Source organism: Apteryx mantelli, chromosome 2 (assembly GCF_036417845.1).
Source record: "Apteryx mantelli isolate bAptMan1 chromosome 2, bAptMan1.hap1, whole genome shotgun sequence".
Taxonomy (NCBI): domain Eukaryota; kingdom Metazoa; phylum Chordata; class Aves; order Apterygiformes; family Apterygidae; genus Apteryx; species Apteryx mantelli.
The window spans coordinates 22,302,281-22,329,709 of record NC_089979.1 but is presented as its reverse complement, the minus strand read 5'-3'; the positions used below and the strand labels follow the sequence as shown (position 1 = coordinate 22,329,709).

The window sequence follows — 27,429 nt, the reverse complement described above, 5'->3', positions numbered from 1 at the left end:
CTGGGCTATCATCTGATACAGTTTTTCAGTTAACACTCACTACTCATTTCTTATGAAAATGTCTGACTGTTTTCCATGTCGTGCATTTCAAGAAGTGGACTGGTTCTGCGTAACCACGCTTTGGGGATGTTGGATAGCACTTGAAAGTCGTGACTAAGATTTGCTTGTATACAAAATAACTGCGTATCTTGTTGTATTATCACAGTCTGGCTATCTCTAACCTACGGATGATGGATCTGCATGACACATGGGTGACAGACATCTGCCTTATTTCAATCTTGGCTGAAATGGAAAGCCTGTTCCCTGTTCCCTGCCTGGAGGAAAGGTTGCTCCCTCCTCCCTGCCTGAGACTTCCTTCCAGATGGTGCCCGAGTGAGCTTTCTCGCAGAAGCAAATTAAGCCCTTATGTCTTCGGAGAGTTCGGTGACACTAGGCGATCCTTCTCGGATGAACAGCAGATTTTATAACGTGTAGATTTACCGCCTCACGTTGAAAGTGGAACTGAAGGTCACCTCACCGTCTTCGCAGCTCAGTGGCGACGGTCTCAGTGAAGTCCCCGTTAGCCTGCCTCCCCGAACTCCTAAGGAAGGCAACTGCTAGCAGTAAAACCGGCTAGCACCTCCCTGTTTCCTTGTCTAGCATCTCTGCTGCGGCCCCGCTGTTCGCACCCCCTGCCCGGCCCGCTCGCCGCTGGTCGCTGCGCAGCGCCGCGCAGAAAGGGGCGCAGCCGGCACCGGGGCGCAGCGGCACCGCAGCGTTTCGCGTCGCTGGCGGGGCCTTGAAGCACAGGGAAGACACTGCGCCGCGGCCCCGGGCCCGTTCCGGCGAGCCCGCCCGCCCGCCCTCCCTCCGCTCAGCCTGCCGTGCCCCGGCCCGCTCGCGCCACGCGGCTCAGGGGCCAGGGAGGCCGCCCGGCCCGCCGGGACCGGCGCCGGGAGATCCGCGCAGGGAGCCCGCCCCGGCCCGGCCTCCGCCGCTCATTAGCCCGCGCCGCGGAGGGACGGAGACAGGCTCGGCTCGGCTCGGCCCGGCCAGCCCCCGCCCACCCTTCTCCTCCTCCTCCTCCTCCTCCTCTTCTTCCTCCCTCGGCCCCGTTCATTCCCAGCCCCCTTCCCTGCGCTGCCGGTGCCGGCCACCTCCCTCCCCCCCCGCCGCCGCGCCGAGAGGAGAGCGAGGGAGCGCCGAGGGCCCCGCGCGCCCCGCCGCAGTCATGGCTGCCGAGGGGGTGGACGAGCGCTCCCCGCTGCTGTCGGCGCCCAGCTCCGGCAATGTCACCCCCACGGCGCCGCCGTATCTACCGGACAGCAGCCCCCGAGGTAAGGCGGCGGCGGCGGCCGGCCCCCGCGGCGGCGGCCCAGCTCCAGCGGGGGGGGCGGAGGGACGGCTCCCCCCGCGCGGCGGCGGCGGCAGGCGGGGAGGCCGCGGGGGGCTCGCCGCAGCGCGGAGCGGCTCGCTGCGGGGGGGCGGGCCGGGCCGTTGGGCGCGTGGCGACCTGGAGCCGGGCTTGGGGGGAGGGGAGGGGAGGGGGGGCCCGGCCGGGCGCCATGTCGCTGCGCCCCCGGCCCGCTGCGGGGCGCCCCGGCGGGCGGCGGCGCGGGGCCTGGCCGCCCCGGCCCTGCTGAATCAGGGGCGGAGGAGGCGGCTCCTCCCCGCGGAGCCGGGGGCTGCCGCGGCGCCTGTCTCCTGGCGTTTAGCTTTTCCTTCTTATTTGTTTTTGGCGGCGCGTCGCAGGCCGGGGCCCGCCGGGGCGGGGGCAGTGGGTGCCGCGCTGAAGGGGCCCCTGCGCCGCGCTGCCCCGCGGCACCTGCGCTGGCCGGGGGAGGCTGGGCACAGCAGGTCGTGCCGAAAAGGAGCAGGGCAGGTCCTGTGCGGCACCGCTTGCTGAATTAAAGTATGAATTCTTCATATTAAAAAAAAAAAAAAAGTTGTTCGCAGTTGCAGAACAAGTTTGAACCCGTCTAGTTATTATAACTAATCACATGTTGGAGCTTGCAAGGTAATTGTTGGGCCTCAGTTCTGTTAATTAGAAGTAGGATTTAGGCAAAAGATACCTAACTACAAACAGCCAAACTCAATGCAGTAAGCTGTAGGATGTTACTGGTAGAGGCATGATGTAAAGTCAAAGCAGAACAAGCAGTACACAGCATCTCTGCTCCGTCTCTAGCGCTCATCAGTACTCTGCGGCGGTACCAGCTGATCTGTTCTTATTCCGGCCATCGGACTTGAGCGGTAGCTCTGTGCAGTATGTTACTTGAAGTCCAAAATACTAGGATGCCCTTGCAAACTGATTTGAAGGCCATGGGTGTTTTCAGCTTTATTTTTGAAGCAAGTAGTAGTTGCAAATCTGGAATAATAACTTCATTTTGCGGTACTAAGCTTCCAGGCTTACAGAAATCATCTTTCTGATGAATATTGAACACTTAGTAGTAGAGGGAAATTTTTACTTTAAAAATGCAGATTAGGAGGTAGCAGTATGTGAAAATGACCAGGTTTATGAAGCTGTAGTTTACAAACTACATTGATACAATCTTTCTTTTGAGCCAGTTAAACTCTTTAAACAAAGCAGAATGGAGAAAAAAAAGGTGGGGGGGGGCTGAGAGTTAAGACTAAATAAGATTATTGTAGCTTTACTAGCAGTAGCCTTTTAAATGTAAGATTACAGTTCTGCCCTTATTGGCTCTAGTGGATTGGGTGGTACTTAAGGATTTTTATGTAGTTGTATAGATTTGTTACATGTGTATGTGAATAGATATGTATGTATGCATTGTTTCTACATAACAATTTCAAAATAAGTTATTTATACATGAAAACACTGTAGATGTGACTGCTAAAGGAAGTGCTACAAGAGAGCTTCTGTGTGTTTTGAATAATATTTAAACTAATGGAAGCTGGGTCTCTATGCCTTGATATGAAAATGTACTTCTTTTAGTGCTGTAGCTGATGTTGACTATTCACTTACATTTGAATTGCACAAACCAATATCAGAGTGAAAAACAGCAGAGATTAGATTTTGTTGTTGTTGTTATTGTTCCCCTCAAATTGTGTAAGATTGCTTTCACTCCTTAAGTGTTTTTTTTTTTTTTTTTTTTTAATTCAGTAATCAACCTTAATTGAAATTCTCCTATTCAACACTTTTATTCTTAGGAATCCTTACTCTGTAACTGATACTGTTGTATATGTTTCAATCTATTTTAAAAGTCATTATGTATTTAATAAGTAATGAAAATATGTTAGATCAGTGACTAATGTTTGGCCCAAATGCTCACTTCAGTTAATGGTTGTATCCTGTTGTGTCTCTGGTGAATATCTATAACTCATGTTAACTAACTTGGCACAGGTGGTACTTCCTCCCTCAGAGAAGTGAGGAAGTGAAGTGCTTGAGATGAGAAGTGGCCTTGTTTTCAAAATGGAGGAGGAACTGTAGAGCTTTCTTAAATGTCAGACATACTTTTAGAGGTTTAGAATCTCTTGCTTAATCGGTCCTAAGCAATTGTACAAGCAGCACTTCATATATGCCAGTCTAAAAATTCCCCTTCTGTTTTGCAAAAGTATTATAGAGACTACGTAGCTCTAGCTTCATTGCTCTGTATCTGTCAGTTATCCTTAGCAACTCCCTGTCTACACAAGCTAGACAGTCTTTTTAGCTGACAGACAGTCTTTATCTCTCTCCCAAGCCCGCGTCAGGTCTAGGGAGAAGAAGCATTCTCAAGGGGAAATGAAGTTTACTTTTAAAACCCCTTTCCACAGCACTTTTCTGTTTATTATTAGCTAACACTGTGGAGCTGGAGGGATAGAGGAAGGAGGAAGAAACCCTCTGCACTCAAAACTACCACCCAAATGTACAGATTTATGTCCATGTTTGCAATTATCTACCTTGCCAAATACATAATCCCGAGCTTTAAATTGGGGAGGCCATGGTTTGGAAGAGGTCATCTCCTCTTCACTTGTTGGGCTGCAGTTGAGATCCAGTTGACCCTTTTCAATGTGAGGTGGTGGATGCTTGGATGCTTTTGAATCCTGGTAGTGAGTGGTTTGGTGTTCCTAGTAGTGGAGCCAAGAAAGAAGAGATGGCTTGGATGTCGTCCCAGGGCACAATGCTTAAGAAACTTCTTGTGCAAACAAAGGGTGGGACCATCAACTCTGCCTCCAGTATAGAGTGATTTTTTTCAGCTTTCTCGTTCTACATTATACAGCAAGCTTTTTCATCGACTTCTATTCTCAGTCCTTAACTACCAGTTTCTGATAGCCTGTCTGCCCATAAAACAGTATTAGTGTGAACTAAGGGAGGCACTGAAATAGATCACTAACTTCCCTTCCCTGCCACCTCCTTCTCCCCCTGCCTCCTCCCCCACCCCCAGAGAAGACAAAGATTTTTTTCTTCTTCTTTTTAAACAAAAACAAAACCATCTTCTGTATAGGTCCTGTGTCACTTAGTTTCTCTTTGACCAAGGCAAACTGACAAAGCTGTTCCCTGTAGTTTTTGCTTTTTTGCATATCAAAGAGGAGGAAAGTGCGCAAGCTCTTCAAGAGTTTTCTAAGGTTGAATTGTGATTTCTTCCACAGCGTCTCTATCCTGTGAGGGGTGTTGGGGTGTGTGAAATGGTAGCTTAGAGTCAGATGTACTGCGTGGCAGGGCATTTTGCTACTCTTGCTGATCCAGTTACTATTATGTTTCTCGAGAAGAAACAAACTGATAATACAGCTGTAAACTGGAATGTCAGTAGCAGGACATACAGTTATCTCACTGAGTTTGTACTGAGACCTATGGTGCATAAGTGAAACTTGCCTACCGTCAGTCACATCCAACATGATGGACCTTTATGAACTGTATTATAGATGCTGTATTTAGCCTGAGATTTAAGCTGTCAAGACATACCAAGGTTCATATATTAAGGTGTTTTGAAAGCTGTCAACATTTTTATTAACAACTTATTTAATGAGCAGCAAATGGTGGGGGAAAATCTTTATTCTCCTTTTTACCCCCCAGTATAATTTTATTTAACTTAACTTTTGGGGGTTTTGCTGGTTTGATTCTTGGAACTCTTCCAAATGCAAGTTTTTGTTAAGTTTGAAGGTTGCATGCCAAGATACCTCAGGCTTTCTGTAGTGTAGCAAATGTTATTTGCTGCAGCACTACTCTGAAAAGCAGGTGTTATTTGCTTGGTATCTTAAACTTGCTGAGACAGCAGGACAGCAATAGAGAATTTGCTTACCTGGGAGCCAAGCAGCTCCAGGATGACGCTGGAGAAGAGACTGAGTGTATGTGTGCGCTCATACACCTTTTTGACCAGTTTTGAAAAACCTAAGAGTTGTCACTTGCAAGTGGAAGTAGAATCTTTTACATATCTAGAAATCTGTATATACACTTGCTAATACTTAAAGTATTCCAAGATCATGCAAAGCTGAAGGGCTCGGAGGTTTGGGGTTTTTCTTTTTTTACATTCTAGTATCCTTAAAGATATTTATTGCCTGCTTTTTTTTTTTTCTTTCTTTTTTTTTAGATACAGTTGCCCTGTGCCCAGCTGATAGGATTTGAAAGCTCATCCATGAAATAGAGAGAACAAAGCAAAGTTCAATTACAGGATAGCAGCCTTTCAGAGAAGAGGTCTCAGAGCTGGGATTGAACTGTAGGAATTTACTGACAGAGAATTTGGTATTTAGTCCGCTGGACATGCTTTTTATTTTATGGCTACCTGTTCCTGTAGTTGGAGATTTTACTGTTTGCTCAGACCAGAACAGTTAAGCAGCCTGCTTATGGCCAAAATGAAAAAACCCTTGCAGCAACCCTAACTTTCATGCTCATAGCTGAGAACTGCTGTTTCAATTGTCCAAATTCCAAAACTGTTTTCTGCATATTATGCAGTTATGTTTTATGCAGTTATGGTGATCTAATGGGCTTGGGAATGCTTCCAGTTGCCAAACTTCTTCAACATGTCCACCTTTCTGCTTCTGCCTTGGTGAGCTAAACCCAAGTACTGATCTGGATAGTTTATATGGCAAGCAACAAAGAGAAAGAATGCTGAATAATACTGTTGCTTTAAAGTTTTGCAATAATCTTTGGATCCTAAGGACAGATTGGGTTTTTTGAATCTCTCCAGTATTCTCATTAAAATAGAGTGAAGGACCAATGGGTGTTTCTTTATAGATGTAAACTTAATGCTTGGGCTTGTCAGCTTTGATAGCAGCTTGTGAATTTTTTCCACCAGACTCAGCTTTTTTCAGTGTTGTTGGTAAACTGAAGGAAGACTGATCTCTCATTGCTTGTCTGAAGTTTTTATTGGCTTTTTGGATGCAATTACAAAATAGCTTATTGAGTAGGTCATAGGTTGTTTTTTTTTTTTTTTCTTTAGACAACTCATTTATAATACTTTGCAGCTTTGGACTTGTCTCCGTTGTACCATATGCCCACTTCTTACTTGTTTACCTGAGGAACCCTGAGCTTCTTGATGAAATAAAGCCCTAAGCTATTACATGACAAATAATTGTGCTGATCAGCTTTTAAGAGTTTGATATGATGAATTGTTTATGTTCCATGGATTCTTAAACTTAGAAAGATTTTTGAATGTTTCCTTCCTGGCCTTTCATGGACTCAAGACTGGTGAAGATGAAATCTGCTCTTCCATAGGGACATTAAGGCGTTGCATTTCTCCATTGCCTTGATCTGTTTTAAGTGACTGAAAACCTCCTTGTGCATTCATGTTTAGACTTTTGGTCAACAAAAATATTTGGAAGCCTTAGAAGCAGAAGCTCTAAAGGTTCAGCTCAGCTTCTTTCTTCAAGATAACAGTAATCTGTTGCACCTCAAAAAAGAAGCATTTTCTGTCATCTTCCATCAAAGACCTGGCCTGGATTGTTGCAGGATCTGTTGCGTATGCACTCATCTCTGCTCTTTTAAATTCAGAGTCCTGACTTCTGTTAATTATGCAATATATGCACAAATGCTAGTTGAGGCTAAATACCTTGGTCTTTTGGAACTATTCATTTCCATACGTTACTTCCTTAACTTCATAGGACTTTTCTGTATTCTTACAGTACTATTGGGTGCTGTGTTATACACACTTGTCTTTGTATCAGTCTCTCCAGATGTTTGTAATGGCTGATTATGACTCTTCTGTCTACCTGGACTATGTATATCTTGTTTAATCTTCCGTTTTCCTTCAGAAGCCAATTTCTGATTTCTGCTAATCTGTGGTGTTTTTTTTTTCTTTTTTTCTTTCTAAACTTCTTAAAAGTTGGTTTAAAAATAAATAGGGTTGCAGAGATGAGCCTTTCAACTAATCTGCCTTTCTGGGGCAGTTTATGGAGTGTTCATATTGCTGATATACTTTATGTAGAACTAGGATTGATGTACCATTACATAGTGGTTATGAGGGAGGGGAAAGTAAGCTTAAATTTGTCTTATGTTTATACTAACCACTAACTTTTTTTTTCTTTAAGGTTGTGGCTTTTAGAGATTATATTTGTTTATGGTGTTTTAGGATTCCCTGTTTGGTTTTTCAGCTGAGGTTTCATGATCTCTTGCAGCAGAGCTTCCACCTCCATATACTGCAATTGCAAGTCCGGATGCCAGTGGTGTTCCTGTAATAAACTGCCGCGTGTGCCAATCACTAATCAATTTGGATGGCAAGCTACACCAACATGTTGTGAAGTGCACAGTTTGCAATGAAGCTACGGTAAAAATGGATTTTCAGCATTTTCTTTTTGTGGAGGGAAGGGGGAAAGGTAGAACTGTGTAGCTGTTGGAATTCATGTCCTTACCTGCAAAGGGTGAGTTGCTCACTGACATCCCTACAAAGGATCTGTCAGTACAACTGTTAGTGTGCTAGCATGCAAGTTCAAGGATTGCTAGCCCAAGGATGATCATAAGCAGCTGGAATAAATCTTCATATTATTGAGTTTACTGGTTGAAATGTTTCATTCTGAGGCAGAGGATAAAAAGCAAAGATTTTAAGTAATTACTCATATGTAAAGAATGGTGAAAGAAATAAAGAATTTAATTATTTTTAAGAGTAGGAGAAACAAAAGTGCCTGACCCGTACATATTCCCCTGGAGCTGTGTTTTCCTCCTGAAATACATTCAATCAATTTGTCAGGATGCTAACAAACCATAGCATGATAATTTTAAAACATAGGAATCGTAGGTTTTGTTCCGCCTACTGCAGTGGTTACAGGCCCTTTTGTACCTGCCCCCCACCCCCGCCACCTGCTTCTTAATTCAAGTCTTTAGCTCTTGAGATCCTTCTAGTTTTTCTGCCTGACAGTTTTGGCATCTGATACTGCGGTGTTCCACAGTTATTTGGGGGCATTTACATGGAAAATAGTGGATTGTAATTTATGGGAAGGAACAACTTTTAATCATACTCAAAGAACAAGAAGCCTTAAATCCGTAGGAAAATGTTTTTCACTTAAAAGAGAAGTGAGAGTAGAGAACTTTTCTTGCCAATATATAATGTTTCAGGCCAAACAAAGGATTGTACAGCTTTTGAGAGCTGTGATTTTCCTGTTTGAAAGGAACCCAGAAACTTGACTCCCAGCTTTGAGGAAGACAATTTCAGTACAGTTTAAAATAAGGTGACAGTTCAGTAATGTCTGCATATTCTCTTAGTAACTGTGAGCCAGACTTTGGTTCTTTTATTTCTGAATAAAGTCCTTGTACCAGGCAAGGAGGCTTTCTTGATATTTTAACTGTTTTTTGAAAAATATATCACTGCTTAAGCTTACATTTGAAAAAAGAGCTATACTGAAGACTTGAATTCTTTATTGCTAAAATATTAATGCAGAATCTTTTGTTTGTTGCCAAAGATGTTCTGGTGAGAAAATATGCATCTTCTTTCTCTTTCTTTGGGGAGAGAGAGAAAACTTTCAATTTTATTCTGACTCTCAGGTTTCCTTCTGTAAGAACTGTATTTCTCTGTTAATATAAATTTGTCATGTAAGTTGTTGTGTTTTGTTTATACTTTTATGGGGGGGGGTGTATGGAAAAAGTGAATTGCTACGACTTCTGATGTGTGTTATGTGGTTCTTCATTTAGCCAATCAAAAACCCTCCTTCAGGGAAGAAGTATGTTAGATGTCAATGTAATTGTCTCCTTATCTGTAAGGATACATCTCGGAAAATAGGTTGTCCACGACCAAACTGGTAAGAGTAAACAAACTGTAAATGCTTTGTATCATTTTCTTTAAAGCATTGACACACCATGCGTTGAATATTTAAAACTAGAAAAGATTCAAGCCTGAGCAGAGCTGTGCACAGACACTAACAGAGCATTAGGGAATTACTGCATAGACAGATAGTGGTGGTGTCATTTTGATTTTTAGATTAACTTCCTCAAAGAGGGAAAACTTAACTGTTCTTCTGTTGTATTTAGTGATAGTCTCAATTGTGTATTTCCCATTTATTAGATATTGTATAAGGAACACATGATGTAAAGAACAACAGAGAAGAAAACCACTTCTCACTTTTGGGAAGTAGCGTTCATAATTTCCTACAGAGTTAATTGCTGTAAATGCACAGGTTGCTCTCTCTGCCTCATTCAGAATAAAGATTTCAGAATGAAAGGAGAGAAGGGGCAATAGATTGGCCTCATTTCTGTCTTCACTTCTTTGTTACCCTGAGGTAACATCTCTCCTCTCAAATCTTTTACTTTAGTTTACCCATTTGCTATAATGGAGACAAATGCAATTGCCAGTGTGAGCATTCTTACCATTGGGCTTATAGCGCTGAAGATCCCACTGAGCTAGGAGTAATTTGGTTCTAAGTGGTGCAGCACTAATGGGAGAAACTGAAGCGAGGGCTGGATCTGCAGATACTCGAGTGGAAGTTCTATCACATTGTGTGCCATAGCCACCAGCCTGTTGGCTCTTCTAGTTTTGGATCATTGCATGAGATTTGGGGCTAGGGAATGGGGAGGGTTTTTTACTAATGCAGTATTGGAAAAACATAAAAAAAATTGCAAATATCTTTTCAAAAAGTGTTCATGAGATGCTTCAGTTGTAATGCATGATATGGTTGGTGACAAGACTGAATCTGAAGCTCCCCAGTTTTATTAAAATATTTCCTGAAAGTATGTGTCTCTTCAGCAGCTTCCCTAAGATAGCCTATGTATCTGGCTTAGTGGAAGATGAGCAAAATCACAGTACTTTGAAGCAGAGAGTTGAGGAATATGCCCTAAATAGAAGGCTTCAGCCTGAAGGAAGGCCGCACAGGCCACAAATTTTGCTGTATATGGGGAGAGATGCAGTGCAAATTAAATGATACTTTTAGTTTTCCCTTCACTTCTTTCATACCAGGAAGCCTGATCCTCATTCTGCTCTGAATTGCTTAATTTGTGTACTGTCATTTTTTTGATGGACAAATTGTATAATTAAATTGGAAACACATTAAACATAAAAAGGAATACTTAAAATTTGATTTTCTTTTTTTTCTGTTTTCTTAAAGTAAATTGATTGGTGTGTTTAGTCAAACATAAGTGCTTTTTTTTCTTTAATTCACTCCCTTTGAATGGAACTTTTACCATAAAAATTCAGAGAGGCTACTTACATTGACTCATTTTTAGTAGTGTGAGAAGAAGCAATATCTGACTTGGGAAGGAGAGCTAGGTTATGAAAGAATCCTTACTCTCCTACTTGTTTCAATATAGATGTGTGCATTCCAATTCACAGCCTTGCTCAGCCTGGATATTAAGATTTTTCCTAAGGTGTTTCTGCCATATGATCGTGAGTCTTTGATCTCTACAGGGATCTGGCATGCATGGATGATCTTATAATGAAAGAAAATGTTTTCAAAGTGGAAAAAGAAAACACTGACAATGAGAGAGACCAAACTGGATGCATCATCTGCTTAAAAATTAGATTATAATTTAGAAGTGTAACGTATTTGGTAGTGACTGACTGAGCTAATTGCCTAAATGCATCGTCATTCCCCTTTGCTAGCTTAATTACATGTACATCTAATGTTCTTAACACAGTAGACGCATCATTACTCTTGGTCCAGTAATGCTGATTCCAGAAGAGCAGCCAGCTCAGCCTGCCTTGCCAGTTCAACCAGACGGAACTAGAGTGGTATGTGGTCACTGTGGAAATACGTTCCTTGTAAGTAAAGTACCAGATTCTCCTTCTCACTTAAATGTGCTATCACTCAAACTATTGTAAGCGTTTCTAAGAGCATATCACCTCACTCTACAGTACTGTCAAGAAACTAAAGTTCCATCTGTGTGCATATTGCCATGGATTTATAGTCGGTATTTCATTATCTACACACACATTTTCAAGGAAACTTCCAATGTTCCTTCCATGTATTGATGGATGAAGCTCAAAGTCAGAGTTATTTCTTAGAGATGTGAGAGTGGACAGTACTGAAAAAGGAATTCATACTTCTAGGTTTTGTTTTGACTTGCAATGATAGTCACGTTTAGCAGTAGCTAAGATGGTACAGGTTCTGCCATTGCCGTATGGACCCTGGAAGCTGTTCATCATAGCTCTTTCCATTAGCATATCAGTCAGTTGTTATGGGACTGGAGATTTTGGTTTATATCTGAGGCTGAAAGTTTCTTCCCCTTTTGTAGCAAAGAATGCAAAAATACTATTTTGCTGTAAGCCATTTTTGCAGCCTTTAACATAAATAAGGGGCTGCCGTATTTGAATTTTGCAGTACATAAGAAGGTGTATTAGCTTTAACTTCACCATTCAGCAGCGCTAGAGTGTTTGTTGGGTTTGTTAGTTCTAAGAAACGGCTAAGATAAGTGGTATAGCTGTCTGACCTGCATAGTCATTAGTGTTATGTCCCTGGTACAAAGGCTTATAAGATATGTAAGGGCCTGAGATGTCTCAAGTGCGTCTCGTGAAAGTAGATGGAATTTGTGCTCCATGTTAGCTTATATCCATAGTGAGACAAAGGTTTACTTGTGATGGGTTTTATAATGGAATAGACTTGCTCACTGATCCATGAATGTGAGGCAAAATTTCAAGAACAATGGCTTAACTACTCTAGCAGATGAAGAATGTATGGAGCAGAAGGTGGCTTTGACACATTTTTTAAGGAGAATAGCAACTTGATTTGTGAATTTACATGTAGCATTTGAAAAAATATTAGATGCTTGAGAAACATTCTTTCTATTAATTCAGCCCATATATAAGCATACATACATATGTGAGTATGTGTGTGTATGTATGTATATATATATATATTTAATCCTAATATAATCCTTGCTGAAGAACAGAAGTCCATAACTATGTAACTAGAGAGAGATGGAGTGGTCCTGGTGGGGGTTTGCTTGTTTGTTTTTTATATATATAGCATGTTACAAACTTAGGTGCCTGGGTGAATGCTGTAGTCTGGTACAGAGTCATAATTTAATTCTGTAACACAATTACAGTGTTGTTTAGCAGTGCTTTAAAACTGCATAGGCAAAAGCAATACTGTAGAGAGTTATGGTATAAAGTTTTAATGTGTTCTCTTAACACAAAAGAGCATCTCTACTACATGGTTTAATCTAAAAATGTTTTATTAGGAAGGGTCAGTGTTACAAAGTCAAATTCTCCTTACTAAACTCTTGGTCTATCTTTGGATATTCTCATAAGTATGGATGTTTTATGTATCTTAGTTTCCCTATTCTGTTTCTGTAAGTGTGGACCAAGTTAATGCTGTAGTTTACGATATGAACTTCCTTAGGTGGGATTCTGCTCTGAAAAATTAGGATAATATAAGAAAAAATATGTAAAGGCTACTTTTTGCCCGTAACTACCAGATTGTGCCCTAATAAGCTAAGTTTTCTAATTAGTGTTTGTACACGTGACTTCAGATCCAACGGCTGTTTTAGGAAACTGCATCATTTGGAACTTCACAGACCTATCTGCCAGCAAGACTGATTTACAGTTTCATAGTACATTAGAAAGAAATTTTCAATATCTTTAGAAAATTTGAAACTTGTATTTCCTTTACTTCACTTGGCAGTTAAAAAAAAAAAAAAAAAAAAAAAAAGCTGGGGAGGAAACCTTCAAATTGTCTGTTGCTTGTTCTATGTTGTCTCCTAAGAGTATCTATTTGTCCACCTTCTCTAAAGGAACTTCATGCCATATAAAAGCATAATTATGGGCTGGGCTTTCCCTATCCCTACAAATGTTAGGGATGTTTTGTTTTTACGCCCTTCTTGTTCCGAAAGACAACTTTGGTGTTATACTCTGATACCTGTTCTTTGTAAATTATCCACAGCATTCTCTCATCGCTATGGAGCATCATTAAGTACTACTTAAATAACTACTTAAATATGTGGTATTTTGGACAGGTTTTATGCTAGAATGTTTTGTTTAATTATAAATAGCAGATGGAAGATGTAAGCAAATGTAGAAATAACTTAGGACTGAACTGATACTATAGCTGAACTATCAATAATTACTGGCATTTTTATTCATTAGATTTTTATCTTGGATAATCTGATAGCCTTTTCTGTGTTTAGGTTTCCATTGTTTCTGGCAAATTTGGAGTTCAGACAAATGGAAAAAAGTGGTATAACAGAAAAGGAGGCCAAGGTGATAATTTGACTGTCCTGATAAACTGCAGTCTGATCTGGTTTTGGCTTTTTTTAAGATCTTCTGGACTTGGACTGTGGCTGAGTTAATGTTTCAGCTAGTAGTAAGTCATTCCGCCACCCCCACTCCCAGGGGTCTCTGCCTGTGATGATTTGTGGCTGTGAGAGGGATGAGACTGAGCTGCCTTTGGAAATGATGATGGGCAGGAGAGGGGTGATCCCGGCTCCCCCCTCATCTTCCTGCTGTTATCTTGTTTTCAGATAGACCCTCAAGGAAGACAAGCCAGGAGGAAGCTGTGGAAGCCGCAGGCTGTAGGCTAAGCACTGTAGTTTGTCAGTTGTGCTCTGTCAGTTTTCTTTTTCAGAACTAATCAATTTCAAATCTTAAATGAAATACTTAAATTAAAACATTTCTCAGTTTTCTAAAGAATTTAATGTAGGTGTTTTGCTTTACAAAAGGACTCCAGGGGAGGGTGGGGGCGGGCTTTCCTTGGCAGACAGCTGTGTATAGCTGTATAAACCCACCAGTAAGTGAGTATGTGTATATGTGTACATGTACTCCCCCCCCCCCCAAATTCTTGTACTGAATGGGCTAATAACAATCCTACCCTCAGAAGGAAGAAAGAATGTAACAAGCTTTCAGTAATTTCTTTGACTGATGTTTTTCTTTGTCCACAGCTGAGATTTAAGATTTCCCCAAACTTCACATCAGTGTTTCAGTACATCTAGTCAGTGATTTGGATTATTGTTTTATTGTATTATTTTGATTAGAAAAATCTCTCTTGTATTGTTATTGGGAAGCTAAATATCCTCTAACTGTAACCTCAAGTTTTATTAACAACCTGAAACAAGATTAAGTATTTTCACTTATATTCCAGGATGCTTTAAAGTACTCACTTTAAACCTGAGGTTAACCTACTTATTAAACCTACCAAAACTCCAAGAATTAGAATTTATTTGAAAATAAGATTTTTTTTAGGGCATTTTCTGTGTTGCAAACATGATGTGAATTCTTGTAGTTTGAATCACTTGTCAAGGTGACTTCATCTCTTTTTCTTGTGAAAATATTTCCTGTGTCTGCAGAAATCATTAAAACAGAATGCTTCTGTGACTTCCAGGTAACTTGCAATTAAAACAGATTATCAGTGCTTCTGTTATTTCCCACAAAAATTGGAGCTTGGAGGCATTTAAGTGTATTTTTATATCAATTAAAAAGTATGAACAATAATTCATCAGGAATCTTAAAATCCATACAACAATCAATAATGAGTAACTTTGGAAGTGGAGTTGCCTACCCAGAGATAAATCTAGTGTACAGAAATAAAATTGAATTACAAAGATATTAAATTTAAGTCCTGGAATTAGGCTTCTGTCTATTTCTGGAATTGTTATCTAAATAGCTGAAAGAATATCTCTGAAGAGGTCTTTCTCCATCTTGAGTACTGACCAACTGCATGTTACCTCATTTTTCCCCTGTTGTAAAACCAAGGGAAACTGATTAGTGCTTCACATGGATGCATGTGAATAGCTGACATATTTCTGTGGCAAGAATATGGAGGTGGAATCAATGTCCATGAAATGCATTACTCAGGTGAGGAGTACTACAGAAGTTTTCGTTTCAGGCATTTAATTGGTCAAATAGAAGTTAGAATTACGGGAAAACAGTTTGGCTGAGTCTTTGTAAACAAATACTTTATATGGTTGCCTTTTTTTTTTTTTTTTTTTTAACTTGTAGTGTGAATTGATACTTTGGAACCAGAAAAAATTAAAGGAGTTCTTTCTAATGGAGAATTAATCCCATTAGAAGTAAAAAACACTGAGGGAGACCTTCAAAAGCTGGAGAACGTACTCTAAATACTATGGGACACAAGCTTTTTGATGCGAGTAAGATTCTATTGGCTAGGCTTTATAAGCCTGTGATTTTAGGTTTGTATGTAGAATCATGAATTCATTCTCAGTGTTTAAATGGTGCTGTGATGTGTCTAGGTCCTATATTCAGTACAATTATGGGATCTGTTTGTTTATAGCAGATACAATAATACTGCTCATTTCAGTAGACTGACTTCTGATTTCTCACTGAGATGAGGAGAATCTGAATGGAGGCATTAGTATTCTGTGCTATAGCTTGTTCTTGTGCTAATAACTTGTAGTGTGACTCTTCCATAATTTATCAGGGGAGGGGAGAATTATGTGTATACTCAACCAGGAAATTGTGCCAACCATGTCCAGTTGGGAAAGGCAGCAGAGAAGAGTTGAGTCCCATGTTTAGACTGGGTCCTTCTTTATGTGAACACCAGCAAGATACACACAAATATTTGACCAGAATGCCATAACTGTTAATTCTTGCTTATCATACCTGGAAATCAAAGTGAGAACTGGATTGATACCCTTCTCGGACTAGGGCAAATAGTGATGATCTCTTCCCCCTACCCTCAACATCTCTTGATAGACTAGGACTTTTCTGTTAAAAGATGAGCAGAAACTGAAGAGTTCCCAAATTTGTGTACTTCCATCATAGAACTGTACTGTATCATATTGGCAATGGCAGTTCCCTGGCCTTTTATATGTGAGGAAGGAGACTTCACAAGAAAAAAGAAAATAATGTAGTCCTGTGAGACAGTAGTACTAGCAATATTCAGTATCTAAACGGTTCCTCACCCCTCTTGGAGTAAAGGAAGTGGCAAGGGAAGTTGGTTGGATGGATGGTTTGTTTTTAAATTGTATCACAGTTTAAGCCATTACAGTATAACTACTTGCAGAGAGAAGAGAAATATTCTTGTCCCCCTGTTTAAGGTAAATATGTTAAAACCAGGTGCTCAAAACTTGTATCATCACAGAATGAAATTTAACAAATACCGCTATTTTAAAATTAATGTATGACTGTGTATTGTTGTTTAAGGTAATGCACACGTTGTTACTTTTGCTGAGGCTGTATCCCAGATGGGTTTCAGTCTCTGTATGGAAGGCTGTGACCATACTATATATATTTTTATATGTCAGCTCTTTAAAATGTTATCTAAGTAGCCAATAGTGTTCTTTTATTTACATAAAACTTATGTTTTAGGAAGTAGGTACATTTACTCTTTAACCTTTCTATGAACACTTAATTTTAGCGAGTGATGCAAGGGTTAGGGAAAGATGGGAAAATACATCTGTCTAATGGTGCCAAAGAAAACACCCTGTGTCAAAATAAATGTATGTTCATAGTCTTGAAAGTAAGAGGAAAAAAACTGTATTAATGTTATCGTGTTGCCTATACTGTGCCTGTGGATGGAATCGCATTACGTCAAGCAAGTCTTGTGATAGTAAGGCAAGTCATGGGAAATTTTCACATGGAAAGCCCAATCCTAAATTGCCACTGACAAAAGGGCATCTTATTTATGAAAGAAAGCAAGAAACAAGTCAGAGAAAGCCTGAGAAGCAAAATGTTTTCACAGTGACATTTAGCATGAAGTAAAACAAACACTTTCTCAGGCCAGTTTTTCAACTTTTTTTTCTTTTTTTTCTTTTTACAGTGGATGGAACTGAGGTTTAACACACTGGCAAAATGCCCACACTGCAAAAAAATGTAAGTTTTCTGAGAACAAGATTACATAAACTTTTAAATATGTTGCCAAAGTTTCTTCTGTAGAAGTCTTTGGAGTGAGATGTCTGCCATACATATTATTTTGCTATGTTCACCTGAATTTCAAGACTAAAGAGCATGTTATGTGCACATGAATTCTGCCCTCATTATGCACGGATCAGTAGCTTTGACAAATCAAACCTGCATTTATTAAAATGCTCTGATTGAATTGTCAGAGGCAAAAGTAAGCTGCTAACAATTGACAGAACTGAGTTGCTAAAATAACAACTTGGAATCTTTTTTTTTTTTTTTTTTTTTTTTTGTCCTTGAAATTTTACTACTTCATGCAGTTAATCAGATGTCACGTTTGAATTGAATAGAGCTTGATTTGTCTTGTTCTGAAAGAAGGGAAGGAAATAATCTTTTCTTAATTCAAAAGAGGTTTCATTCATTTCCTAAACTCAACTAATTTGTGTTAAGCATCTTACTGCGTTAGCTTGTTTAATGTTTGTGCTTTGTCTACTCATTTGACGTTACTTCAACAAGAGGGAGATGTCACTTGCATCAAAGAGAAGAATTCAAGTAGAATACAAAACTTGTAGGAGCAGGGGGCTTTGTTTGTTTGTTTAGTATTAATGGTATTAAAAGCTATGCTCCAAACATACCTTAATTTTGTATGGAATCTCAACCACAGGGTGTGAAATAGGACTTACTTGTATTGCTGGTTTATTTAAAGATTTGCCTTCCCTTGATAGGCAAGTGCTATTTCCAGTTAAAGGAGCAAATATATTTATACTGGGAAGGGAGAACCATAGCTGTATTGCATGTTCGAGGAAAACTGGCAGGTTCTTCAGGAAGCAGAAGGCTTAGGATAAATGTATTTTAGGTGTTGGCATAGCACGGCCTGGCCTTTGAAAGTGATTGAAATCTGTTACTGAAGTATTTGATAAAGAAGTCAGTCTGGTGATACACTTAACCTCAGGAGTGTAAATGGGTATGGAATAGTGGACATGTTCTAGTTTGCTTAGATCAAATAAACTCAGGATCTTGATGAGATGTTGCTTTACAGGGTACTGGCAGGGTTTCTTATTTTACATTCAGGGTTTTTTATTTTTTCCTTTTCAATTTTTTTTAACTAATTGCAATTAATTTTATTATTATTTTTTAAATATTTAACACTTGATAGCTGACCTTGGTTTATCCCTTTTACTTGAATCTCCTTAAGTACAAAATGATTTGCTGTTTGACCAAAACAAAACAAAAACAATCATCCCGAAGTTGTACCATGTGATCTTTTGGTCTGTCTTCTATTGATTTATGTTAGTTGTATTTTAAAATCTAGCTGGAGTCAAAGGACCTTTCAGCATTTTTCTTCAAAGCACAAAGCACATCTATAGCGTGCTATCTGTACATAATAAAACTGGAACATCTCTGCAGTATAATTTGTGCAAATTACAGCTTAACTGGCAACTGAAAGAGTTGCAGAATACAAAACAAATTCTAATAAATAGGCCCTTTTGTCCTTGGGCTTAGGATGCAAATTATTGAATATTGCAATTTAGCTTTGAATGGGTTGTTTGATCTCTTCCTGTGTTTGAGATGTGACAGCCAGGAGTTCTGCACTTCCAGCAGCATAAACATTTCTTAGGCCTGTATTTAGGGCACAGTGTAGGTGAAGCAGAACTTTGACTCATGGTGATTGAATAAACAGCTGCAGTGACCCACTGCTTTTTTTCAACCCTTTTTCAATCACTGTACCTGTAGTCAGAAAAGAATGTGTATTGTTCAGTTTCAGTAAATTAACACACAGCTTTCTTCATTAGTAGCTGAGTAGTCAAATGTGGAAACATTCGTTCCTTCTTTTGAATCGGCTGAAGACTGTGTCTGAAAAAAGGATAGAACAGATTGGAGCAAAAGGCACCTTAAATCATGGCAACACTAGATTTTTTTCAGGAAGACATTTATTGAGACTTCTAGATACCAAAATTCTTCTCAAGATTTTTCTCTCAAACTTTGTTTTAAAATTGCTCATGAACCTAAAGATAAGGTGGTCTTGAAAAGTCTCTTCTTTCAGAATGTAACACTCAGTGGTATGCACATATGTTGGTAAAATTAAATTTTGTAGACCTGTATGAATATGCATGTGTAAACAATCTCTTATGCATTCTGCAATAAATCTCTGTAAATAGGTTGTCTGCATTAACCAAATAGGTGGTCACAAACTAGGTCTTAATAAGAATGTATTCTTTGGAATTGCAAGGGGGAGTCAGGATTCATTACACCTGATGGTCAAAAATGAAACAGTAATGTTCTGAGAAAATAAAGTGATCATGCCTTAGGTTCTTTTGTTCATGTATTCTATCTGAATGGTAGGTGAAACAGTATCTTTAGTTTCTTGTTCTTTTTTTTTTTTTTTTAATTCCATCTACCTGCCACCAGTGCAGTCACAAATGTAATTTTTTAATTTTTCCACATAAGTTGTTTGTGAAAAATAACTTGTTAAGAAACAGGAAATGAGTTGTGATGCACAGAATAAAAGCATTTATTCTGTAAATGTCCAACTCTCTCTGGAAATGGACTACAAGCCTGCTCATGCCAATATATTTAAGGTGTTTATGAAAGCTCTACAATTTGTATTGGTTCTGCCTGACACAGGCAGTTAGTTGCACATTATCTGCTGCATCAGAACAATTGCAGTTAATGAGTAAGTTGATGCAAAATAGTTCTATTTTGTAGTGTAGAGGATGACCTGGGAATGGGGGAGCTGTGTTTTCACTGTTATATTTTTTGTGTGTTTCAAATACAAAATCCCAGGTGTTTATTGGCCTGTTTCCAAAAATGTGGGCAGTTTAGAGAGGGCTTCTAGAATCCTTCTCTTGTTTAATGATGGAGAAGGGGGAATTACTGACTTTTGTCTGCTGCTGTCTTTCCCAAGCTGTATATTAATTTTTTTTCTTTTCCTTTACAATGTACTTACTGTTTTTAAGGTCTGGCATAATGATGAAGACCCCTAATGAGCTTTTAACATCTTTGCATCGTAAAGCCTATAGGACCCTAAAGGAAAACCTCTCTTGAGGTTTTTCCCTTTTATGATTACTACCTCAAACTACATTGGCTTTGGTGTCTCTTATATCTTCTGCTGTTGCTGCCCAAAGGTCTGGCAGGTGCCTTTGCTTTCTTAGCAGCAGCTCAGAAAAAAGATCTGACGTCCAGATGGCTTTGTCATGAGTTCACCCTAATTAGTCAACAGATGAAAACAGCATCTTTTGATATTTTTAAATGTTGTTCTTTTTGACCCCAGTTTAATATTTCTGAATGTGCATGTCAAGCTTGCTGCTGTTCATAGATTTGGGGATTGGGTTTCAGCTTTCTTTACTCAAAGTTAGTTTGGTTTTCTTTTTTGAGTAATTTGGAGTGGGTAAAGGAAAGCTTCACTACCTAAAGTGGCCAGGGGTTAATACCACTGCCTGGAGATGAAATATTTGGCAATCCCAAAACATCAGAATTTATTTTGTCAGGTCTTAGAAACTTACTATCTTTATTTCAACTTCTCCTTCTGTGGAGAGAAAAAAGCAGTTACAATTAAATAAAGCCATTCTTTTTTTCTTCATTTTTGTAGTATTGGAGGAGACAATTTCATCTCCTCCCCCAACCCCAGCCTGTTTTATTTGATAGGAATGGGCAGAGCTTGAGGGAAATATGGATGGAAAATAAACATGGCAGTTTCAATGTTATGGTTGCAAAAACAAGGTCATGAGTCGGACAGCTCCAGAGGTAAAGATCTCTTTCCCAAAATGAACTACGTCTCTGTGTGAAACATGCAGTGCAGTAAACGTAATGCATGTTTCAGATGAATTAGATATGACACTTCTGCCAGCTTGTTGGCTGGTTAATGCTTATTTTAAAGTATTCAACTCTAGTAAAATTAATGCTCTGAGTACATAGCTAGGAAACTTTGCAAGGTGGAGAACCTTAGTTCAATTTGACAAGCTCAGTACTCACCAGCTGAAGTTTTGGCAGCCCTCTCTGCCTTTTCCCCTTGTATGCACCTCCGGATTTGTTTGTTTCCCTCGTGCTACTTGGAATCAGACGTTTCACATCTTCTAGAATGGCCATAGGTATTAAGGGTGGCTTTGGGGTAGCCAAAATTGTCTTTACTCGCGTAGTGGGTCAGGCTGTCTGTAGGTGGCAAGATACCATTATTTCCCAAATTCGGAATTCCCATCCCCCATCCACTACCCACTGCAGATGTGTATGGTGAGGCTTTCGGTATGAAGTAACTTTTCCTGGAAGATTAATAAACAGAACAGTTTTATGACTTTTTCTTTTCTTTTGAAAACATATAGCAGATGGTGTGTTAATGGTCACTGTAGTCAGTCGTTGTCTTGCAAGATGAAGCTCAACTTGTGCGTATTAGCTTGAGGACTTTTTTCTTGAAGCATTTTAGAAATTCCTTGTAAAGAAATAATACTGTAGTAAAGCTGCTTAAGCCAATCTGTTTGAAGGCTTTTGAAGATGAATGTTTAAAAAAAATTCTAGTCATATGCTAAGCATATGAGGCCTTGCTATGTGGCTAATTAACTGAAGCTAGAAATCTGGTCGGTCATATGACAGATGAATAGTTCAGCATTGCTTTCTTCAACATATTTTAGATGAACAAATTACAGAACTATCTTGAGATGTAAATGGCTTTCCCTTGCGTCTTTGAACACAAAGTCCAAGCATCCCAGTATTTTCTAAAGGAATGTTGATCTCCCAGAATGGGAGGAGGTACTTTATTGATGATAGCATGCTTCAGGATGCTTCAAAACTACCTCTAGGACAGCAGTATGTGTTGTATGAAAGCACCTCTACTTCTCTGGCCCCTTTCAGTTGACCTAGATATTCACTGTATTTCAATGGAATTAAATCACGTTTCTATTTTCCTCACCAGTGTAGGTGATTAAAATAAATGATTAAAATATGTGATTAAAAATGCCTAACTCAAAATACATTTGCCAAACAATACTGAGCTTCTGGGCAATTTCCTAACATGTAGTGAAGAATCTAACCTTTTATTAAAATTTTGCATTGTTTGTCTGAAGCACTGTAATAGCTTGTTTAATCTGGCAGGTAGAGGCATAGTTGTCTATCTTGGGGAGTTTATACTCCAGATAGTGACAGAACTTCTGAGGGATTTATTTACCTTGGTTGTCAGCAGATTTGTGCAGTTAATTTGTGGTAGAGCTCTAAAAGAAAATTTGAAAGTAAAAAGAACTTGTCACATCTTTGAAGTTACTAAAACTGACTTAAATGTGTCTAAAGAGTTTTAGTCTTTAGAAGCATGAAGAACATGAAAGATTTTCATGTTTCTGACTAAGGAAACAGTTGACTAAGGAAACAGTTAACTTTTTTTGGGGGGGGGGAGATCTTCAAGAAATTGGGCGGAGTTTGGCCAATCAATGGTTTTGAATGAATTATTCCAGGAAATAGACTATGCAGGTGATTGCTATGACACTGAGATATTTCCAGTTACTTAGATGTTGTGAATGTGTTGTGAAACACGCTTCAGTTTTTTAATAAGTTATGTTGAAGTTATGAAGCAACTCAAACTGTAGGTCTGGCACTGCTCTCTTTGCAAATATCTAATTTTTAGATACTAAAATTTCTGTTAATCTTCATCTATAGTTCCCTTTTAAATAAATGTGTGGACTGTCTTTTACTTCTTATTTGGTATAATTGTTGAGTTTGTCTACTACTTTATAAACTTAATACATGTATGCCATCTTCTGTTTTTTCCCATTCAGACTGAATAGTGGGGTTGTTTTTGTTTTTTTTTTTTTCAAATTTAAATGCTAATTATTTTCTCGCAGTTCTTCTGTTGGAAGCGCACTGCCACGGAGACGCTGCTGTGCATACATTACAATTGGAATGATATGCATCTTCATTGGAGTTGGATTAACTGTGAGTGATGTACTATGGTGTACTTGCAGCTATGTAGGGGATGTGCATGTATGAAGGAGCTACCCTGAATTACCATCTCTTCTTTCCCAGCATTTGAGCAAAACCTCTTAAGTTCGTATATATATATTTTTTCCTTTCCCTATTAAAATCATAGGTTTAATTATCACAGTTAACTAGAAAAATTAATTTTGTTTTTGAAAAATGTTCTGGCACTTCGAGATTCTCATTTTCCTGATATCAAGTCTGACTCTTTATCTCTTAAACATCAGTTTTATGAAAAATGATTTAACATTGTTTTAGAAATACCAGAACATCTTGCTCTTGCTAGGGCTCTCAAAACTTTCGGGTTTCCAGAAATACACGTTGCTGTATAGTCAGAAATACACATTGCTACACTTTAGGGAGTGGGATTCCAAAGAGTTAAAAATGTGAATATAGCTTTACAATTTGTACAAGCTATAAGAAGTAAAAGCAGATAATACACTATTTACAAATTAAAATGCTCACATTGCATTAGCTTATTATTCAGTGAACTATCTGGCTTGCTTTCCACTTGAAGCATCTGGTACTGGTCACTAGAACTAACTTTTTACCCTGCAGTTCCAAAACTAGATATGGGGAAATATGTTCATATGTGTGTTTCTCACTATGTTTAAGTATAAAAATTATCCAGGCTATAATGCAAGCTTAAATGGATTACAAAGGATTTTCCAATTTTTCTAATAGAAACAATTTCTGGCTCTCACTGTGTTTGTTTTTGTTTTGTTTAAACACCCTTACTGAGTTTGAAAATAATAAAAATATTTTTCCCATGAGGCATTGGAGGAGGTTGCCCAGGACCTGATTGTACAAAACTTAAAGTTGACCCTGTTTTGAGCAGGTGGTTGGGCTAGAAACCTCCTGATGTCCCTTCAAAGTTCAATTATCCTATGATTGTTTGAAATTAAGCGATTAAAATATCTGACTTATCTTTACTGGGGTGAAGACAGTGCTGAAATGCTTGTCCTTAACAAAATTTGCTCCTCTGAAGAGCGGGTACTGCTGTATATTTGACTTTTTTTTTTTTTTTTTTTTTTTTAGGTTGGTACACAAGATTTTGCCAGGCGATTTCATGCAACATATGTTTCTTGGGCTATTGCTTATCTCTTAGGTTTAATCTGCCTCATTCGAGCCTGCTACTGGGGAGCCATAAAAGTCAGTTATCCAGAGCACAGTTTTGCATAGAGAAATTGGTAGATTATAGCAGATGAACATCTAGCAATTCTGGATACTACATCCTGGACACTTTTAAAACCTTTCCTGTAAGGATTCCATTCTGTTCAAAATAGTTTTAAGACTGGGGGTCTTTAAGAACAAATGTTCATTGCACTACATAATATGCAAATAGTTTGTTTTGCTGCTAGATTCCCTAGCTCTGAATACTAAAGCTTTGTTTACATGTTCACAACTCTGTCTTTATAGGTGTTGAATTTCATTCCAACAGACAGTATTAAGTTTTACATTTCCTTTGTTATGTTAAAATCGGTCTGCCATTTTTTTTAGGTGATCAGTAAGAATTCAAAAGCAAGAGTGTTTATAAGTGTTTCTACAATAGCTTCACATTTGTACTTAACATTTTAACTAAAATTATATAAAAGTGGCTTGCTTTAAAACCTAAGCAATAAGCATTTTGCTTGAACTGCTTACTGTATCTTTTTGCCTAAGATCATAGTGACCTTATTCAGGAAATGAAATTCATGAGTGTACTTTAAAAGACTGACACTGTTGCTAGAGAGACATTTGTAAACACTGTATGCTTTGAGATTTTTCAGGTAGAAAGATGCAATATTTTGGTAGTCCAATTAAATTTCCATTTATCCAGGATGGATTTCAGTTAGAATAAATGCTTTCTCCTCAAGGATCCTGGGACTTGGCTTTTTTTTTTTTTTTTTTTTTTTTTTTTTTTTTTTAAACCTTTTCTTTCCTTCTTTCTATTTAACTGGCAAATCCTAAAAGCCATGTTTGGATAATGGAACTTAACTCTGGTTATTTGTACAAGTTCCTTTACAGGGTCTAAGGGAAGCATTTCATATGACTTGTTTTGTAATACTTCAATGTCATGTAGCTGACAATAAGGTGGTGATGGGTTGCTACTTACTTTCCTCTGATCATGTCAGATTTTTCCCTGTTTAGGAGAGAGATGCACTGGTCACTGCAAAGGGAGTCACTGTAGCTTCACATTGACAGCTGTAATGAGAAAATGAGTACTTGGGTCATTCCATCAAAGTACACCTAGTCAGTTTAGCTCTGACTTACTTAGAGAATACGGAAACAGAAAGTTTTTTCTAATGATGTATTCACAAAGGATTGAGGGACCAGTTCTTGCACTGCCCATCTTTATAGTTTTAAACAAGTTTTTGCTAAATTCAGAAGGAATGTCCTAAGTGGTTTAGATGACTGTAGTAATTTAGATAATGGGATGAGATGGGTAAATTAATGTGGATTTTTCAGGGATACATGTAATTTAAATTATCTATGTTCCTGCAAGGACAAAATGATATTCAGATAAGGATTTTTGAGCACAATAAATGTAAATGATCAAACTGTAAATGCTCTGTCTTTGTATGATGATAAGTGTATAAAAGCAGTAGCTCAGGATTACAATGTACCTTTTACAAATAAACTAATAAATAAAGATTATTATTCAAAGTTAATATTTTGTTATTTATGCATATGTATAAAATACACAAGTAGAAGAATTGTCAAAATGGTGTAGAAACAACATAGGTATTGCACAGCAGATGTGAGCTCTGCCTTTCTTGCCAAATGGCAGCCTCAGGAACATAAGAGAGCAAGAGCAAATTGACTTCTTGATGTTTTTAGGAAGAATGAGGAGAAAGTAAATGAGGGGTGAAACCAATGTTGGGAATGTGTATTTTTTCTCTCTCTCTTCCTTTCCCTCCCCCCCCCCCCCAACAGAGGATCACTGTGCTCATTTGCATCTTAAACCTTGGGATACTCCTTCTAGCTGTCTTTTATTTCAAAATACTGCTTGCCCTCTGCATCTTGAAATAAAGCAGGCTGGTGCTGTGCAGAAGATCATCCACTGCTTTTGTAACTTAAGGGGAAAAAAAGCCTGGGTATAATGTTAGATTAATGAAGCAAAGAAATTCAAACTTTTTTTTGCCTGTGTGAAACTGTATTTCCTATCTTATGTTTCTTCTTTTTTCTCCTCATCTTTTTGAACAGGCGGGAAAATAAACAGACAACGTAATCTCTGTTTTGTCTGGATCCGGATAATTGCACAGTACTGGCTACTGTTTCCTTTTGCAAAGTGAACCATTATAGTTATTTCTATAAAATGTGAAATGCATTTTATCATTACATTTCAACCACTTTTTTGGTACTTAATCATGATACTTAACTGTATAAGAAAGTGATCAGTAGAACTTGCAGGGATTCTATAAAGGACTTAAATAGATCTGAATTTTTGGAGCAGGCTTGTTTGGAGACTGTCATGACATTCTGTGATAGACTACAACTTAGTCCATTAAGTTTTCCATAAGCTTTACTCTTAACAAAGAATCCCTCACTGTGCATGCTGTCAACTAAAAACTTTTAGCTTTATTAATCACTAATTTATTTCGTTGACTGTTAATGGTCTTTTCCTTGACCTATTATTTTGTGTTAGGTGGGAGATGGAGCTTTTAAAATTCATAAGGAAGGCCTTTTGCACTTCCAGATTTTCTGTTGTCCCTTTCCTGCTTTCCCTTCTCTCCCTCCCACCAAAAAAGTTTATATAAATTCAATGTTGCTGACTAGGAAATACTTCAGACCCTAAAAACTTTATTTTTTAATTATGAATCTACCAATAAGTGTCTTGATGTTTTTTGTTTGTATCCCTATTACACATTGATATGCTTTCTTTTGAAATTAAAGAGTAGAGGGTAGCATTTCTGAAGTGTACGCCATTTGATTATCGGGAGGTCTTTGTCACAAGTAGCACATAGAAAAAAGCTACAGATTTCAAATTAACTAGCTAAAAAATCCACCATGAAGTGCTTGGAGAAGTTACTGAAGCAACCTTACAGCCATTCATGCTTATTGTTGAGAAATCGATGATGGGCAATATGTGCATTTTCCTCTTCTTTCAAACATAATGTATCTCTGCACAAATAGAGGGAAAGACAAGGTGGCAGCTTTAATATCAGTTGTGAGAAAAACCCTGTAACTAACCATAAGGACTTGACTAATTAGTGATGGGTAGAAGTACATATGATTTGTCATGTTAGATCAATTGAACTGCCTTTTCTGACAGGGCAAAATACTGCACTTCCTGCAACATAGCCTGTAATCATTAGTAAGGCTTCTAAAAATATTTGTGAAATGTTGTTCTAAGCAATCTTGAAAAACATAA

General features: G+C 38.7%; 1 protein-coding gene across 2 annotated transcripts; it reads left to right on the top strand.

Annotated features, from left to right (window-relative positions):
* Nucleotides 1-1,097: 1,097 nt before the first annotated feature.
* On the top strand, nucleotides 1,098-25,712 carry PIP4P2 (phosphatidylinositol-4,5-bisphosphate 4-phosphatase 2). 2 transcript variants are annotated; one of them, XM_067290276.1, is made up of 7 exons: nucleotides 1,098-1,316; nucleotides 7,528-7,673; nucleotides 9,032-9,138; nucleotides 10,967-11,090; nucleotides 17,041-17,093; nucleotides 22,943-23,033; nucleotides 24,114-25,712. In XM_067290276.1, exons 1-7 carry the CDS (start codon nucleotides 1,211-1,213, stop codon nucleotides 24,255-24,257), a joined length of 771 nt encoding a protein of 256 aa, XP_067146377.1. In that variant the 5' UTR covers nucleotides 1,098-1,210; the 3' UTR covers nucleotides 24,258-25,712. The 2 variants fall into 2 exon arrangements, with proteins under 2 accessions (XP_067146377.1, XP_067146376.1); XM_067290275.1 differs by having other exon boundaries at nucleotides 1,102-1,316; nucleotides 7,525-7,673.
* The last annotated feature ends 1,717 nt before the right edge of the window (nucleotides 25,713-27,429 follow it).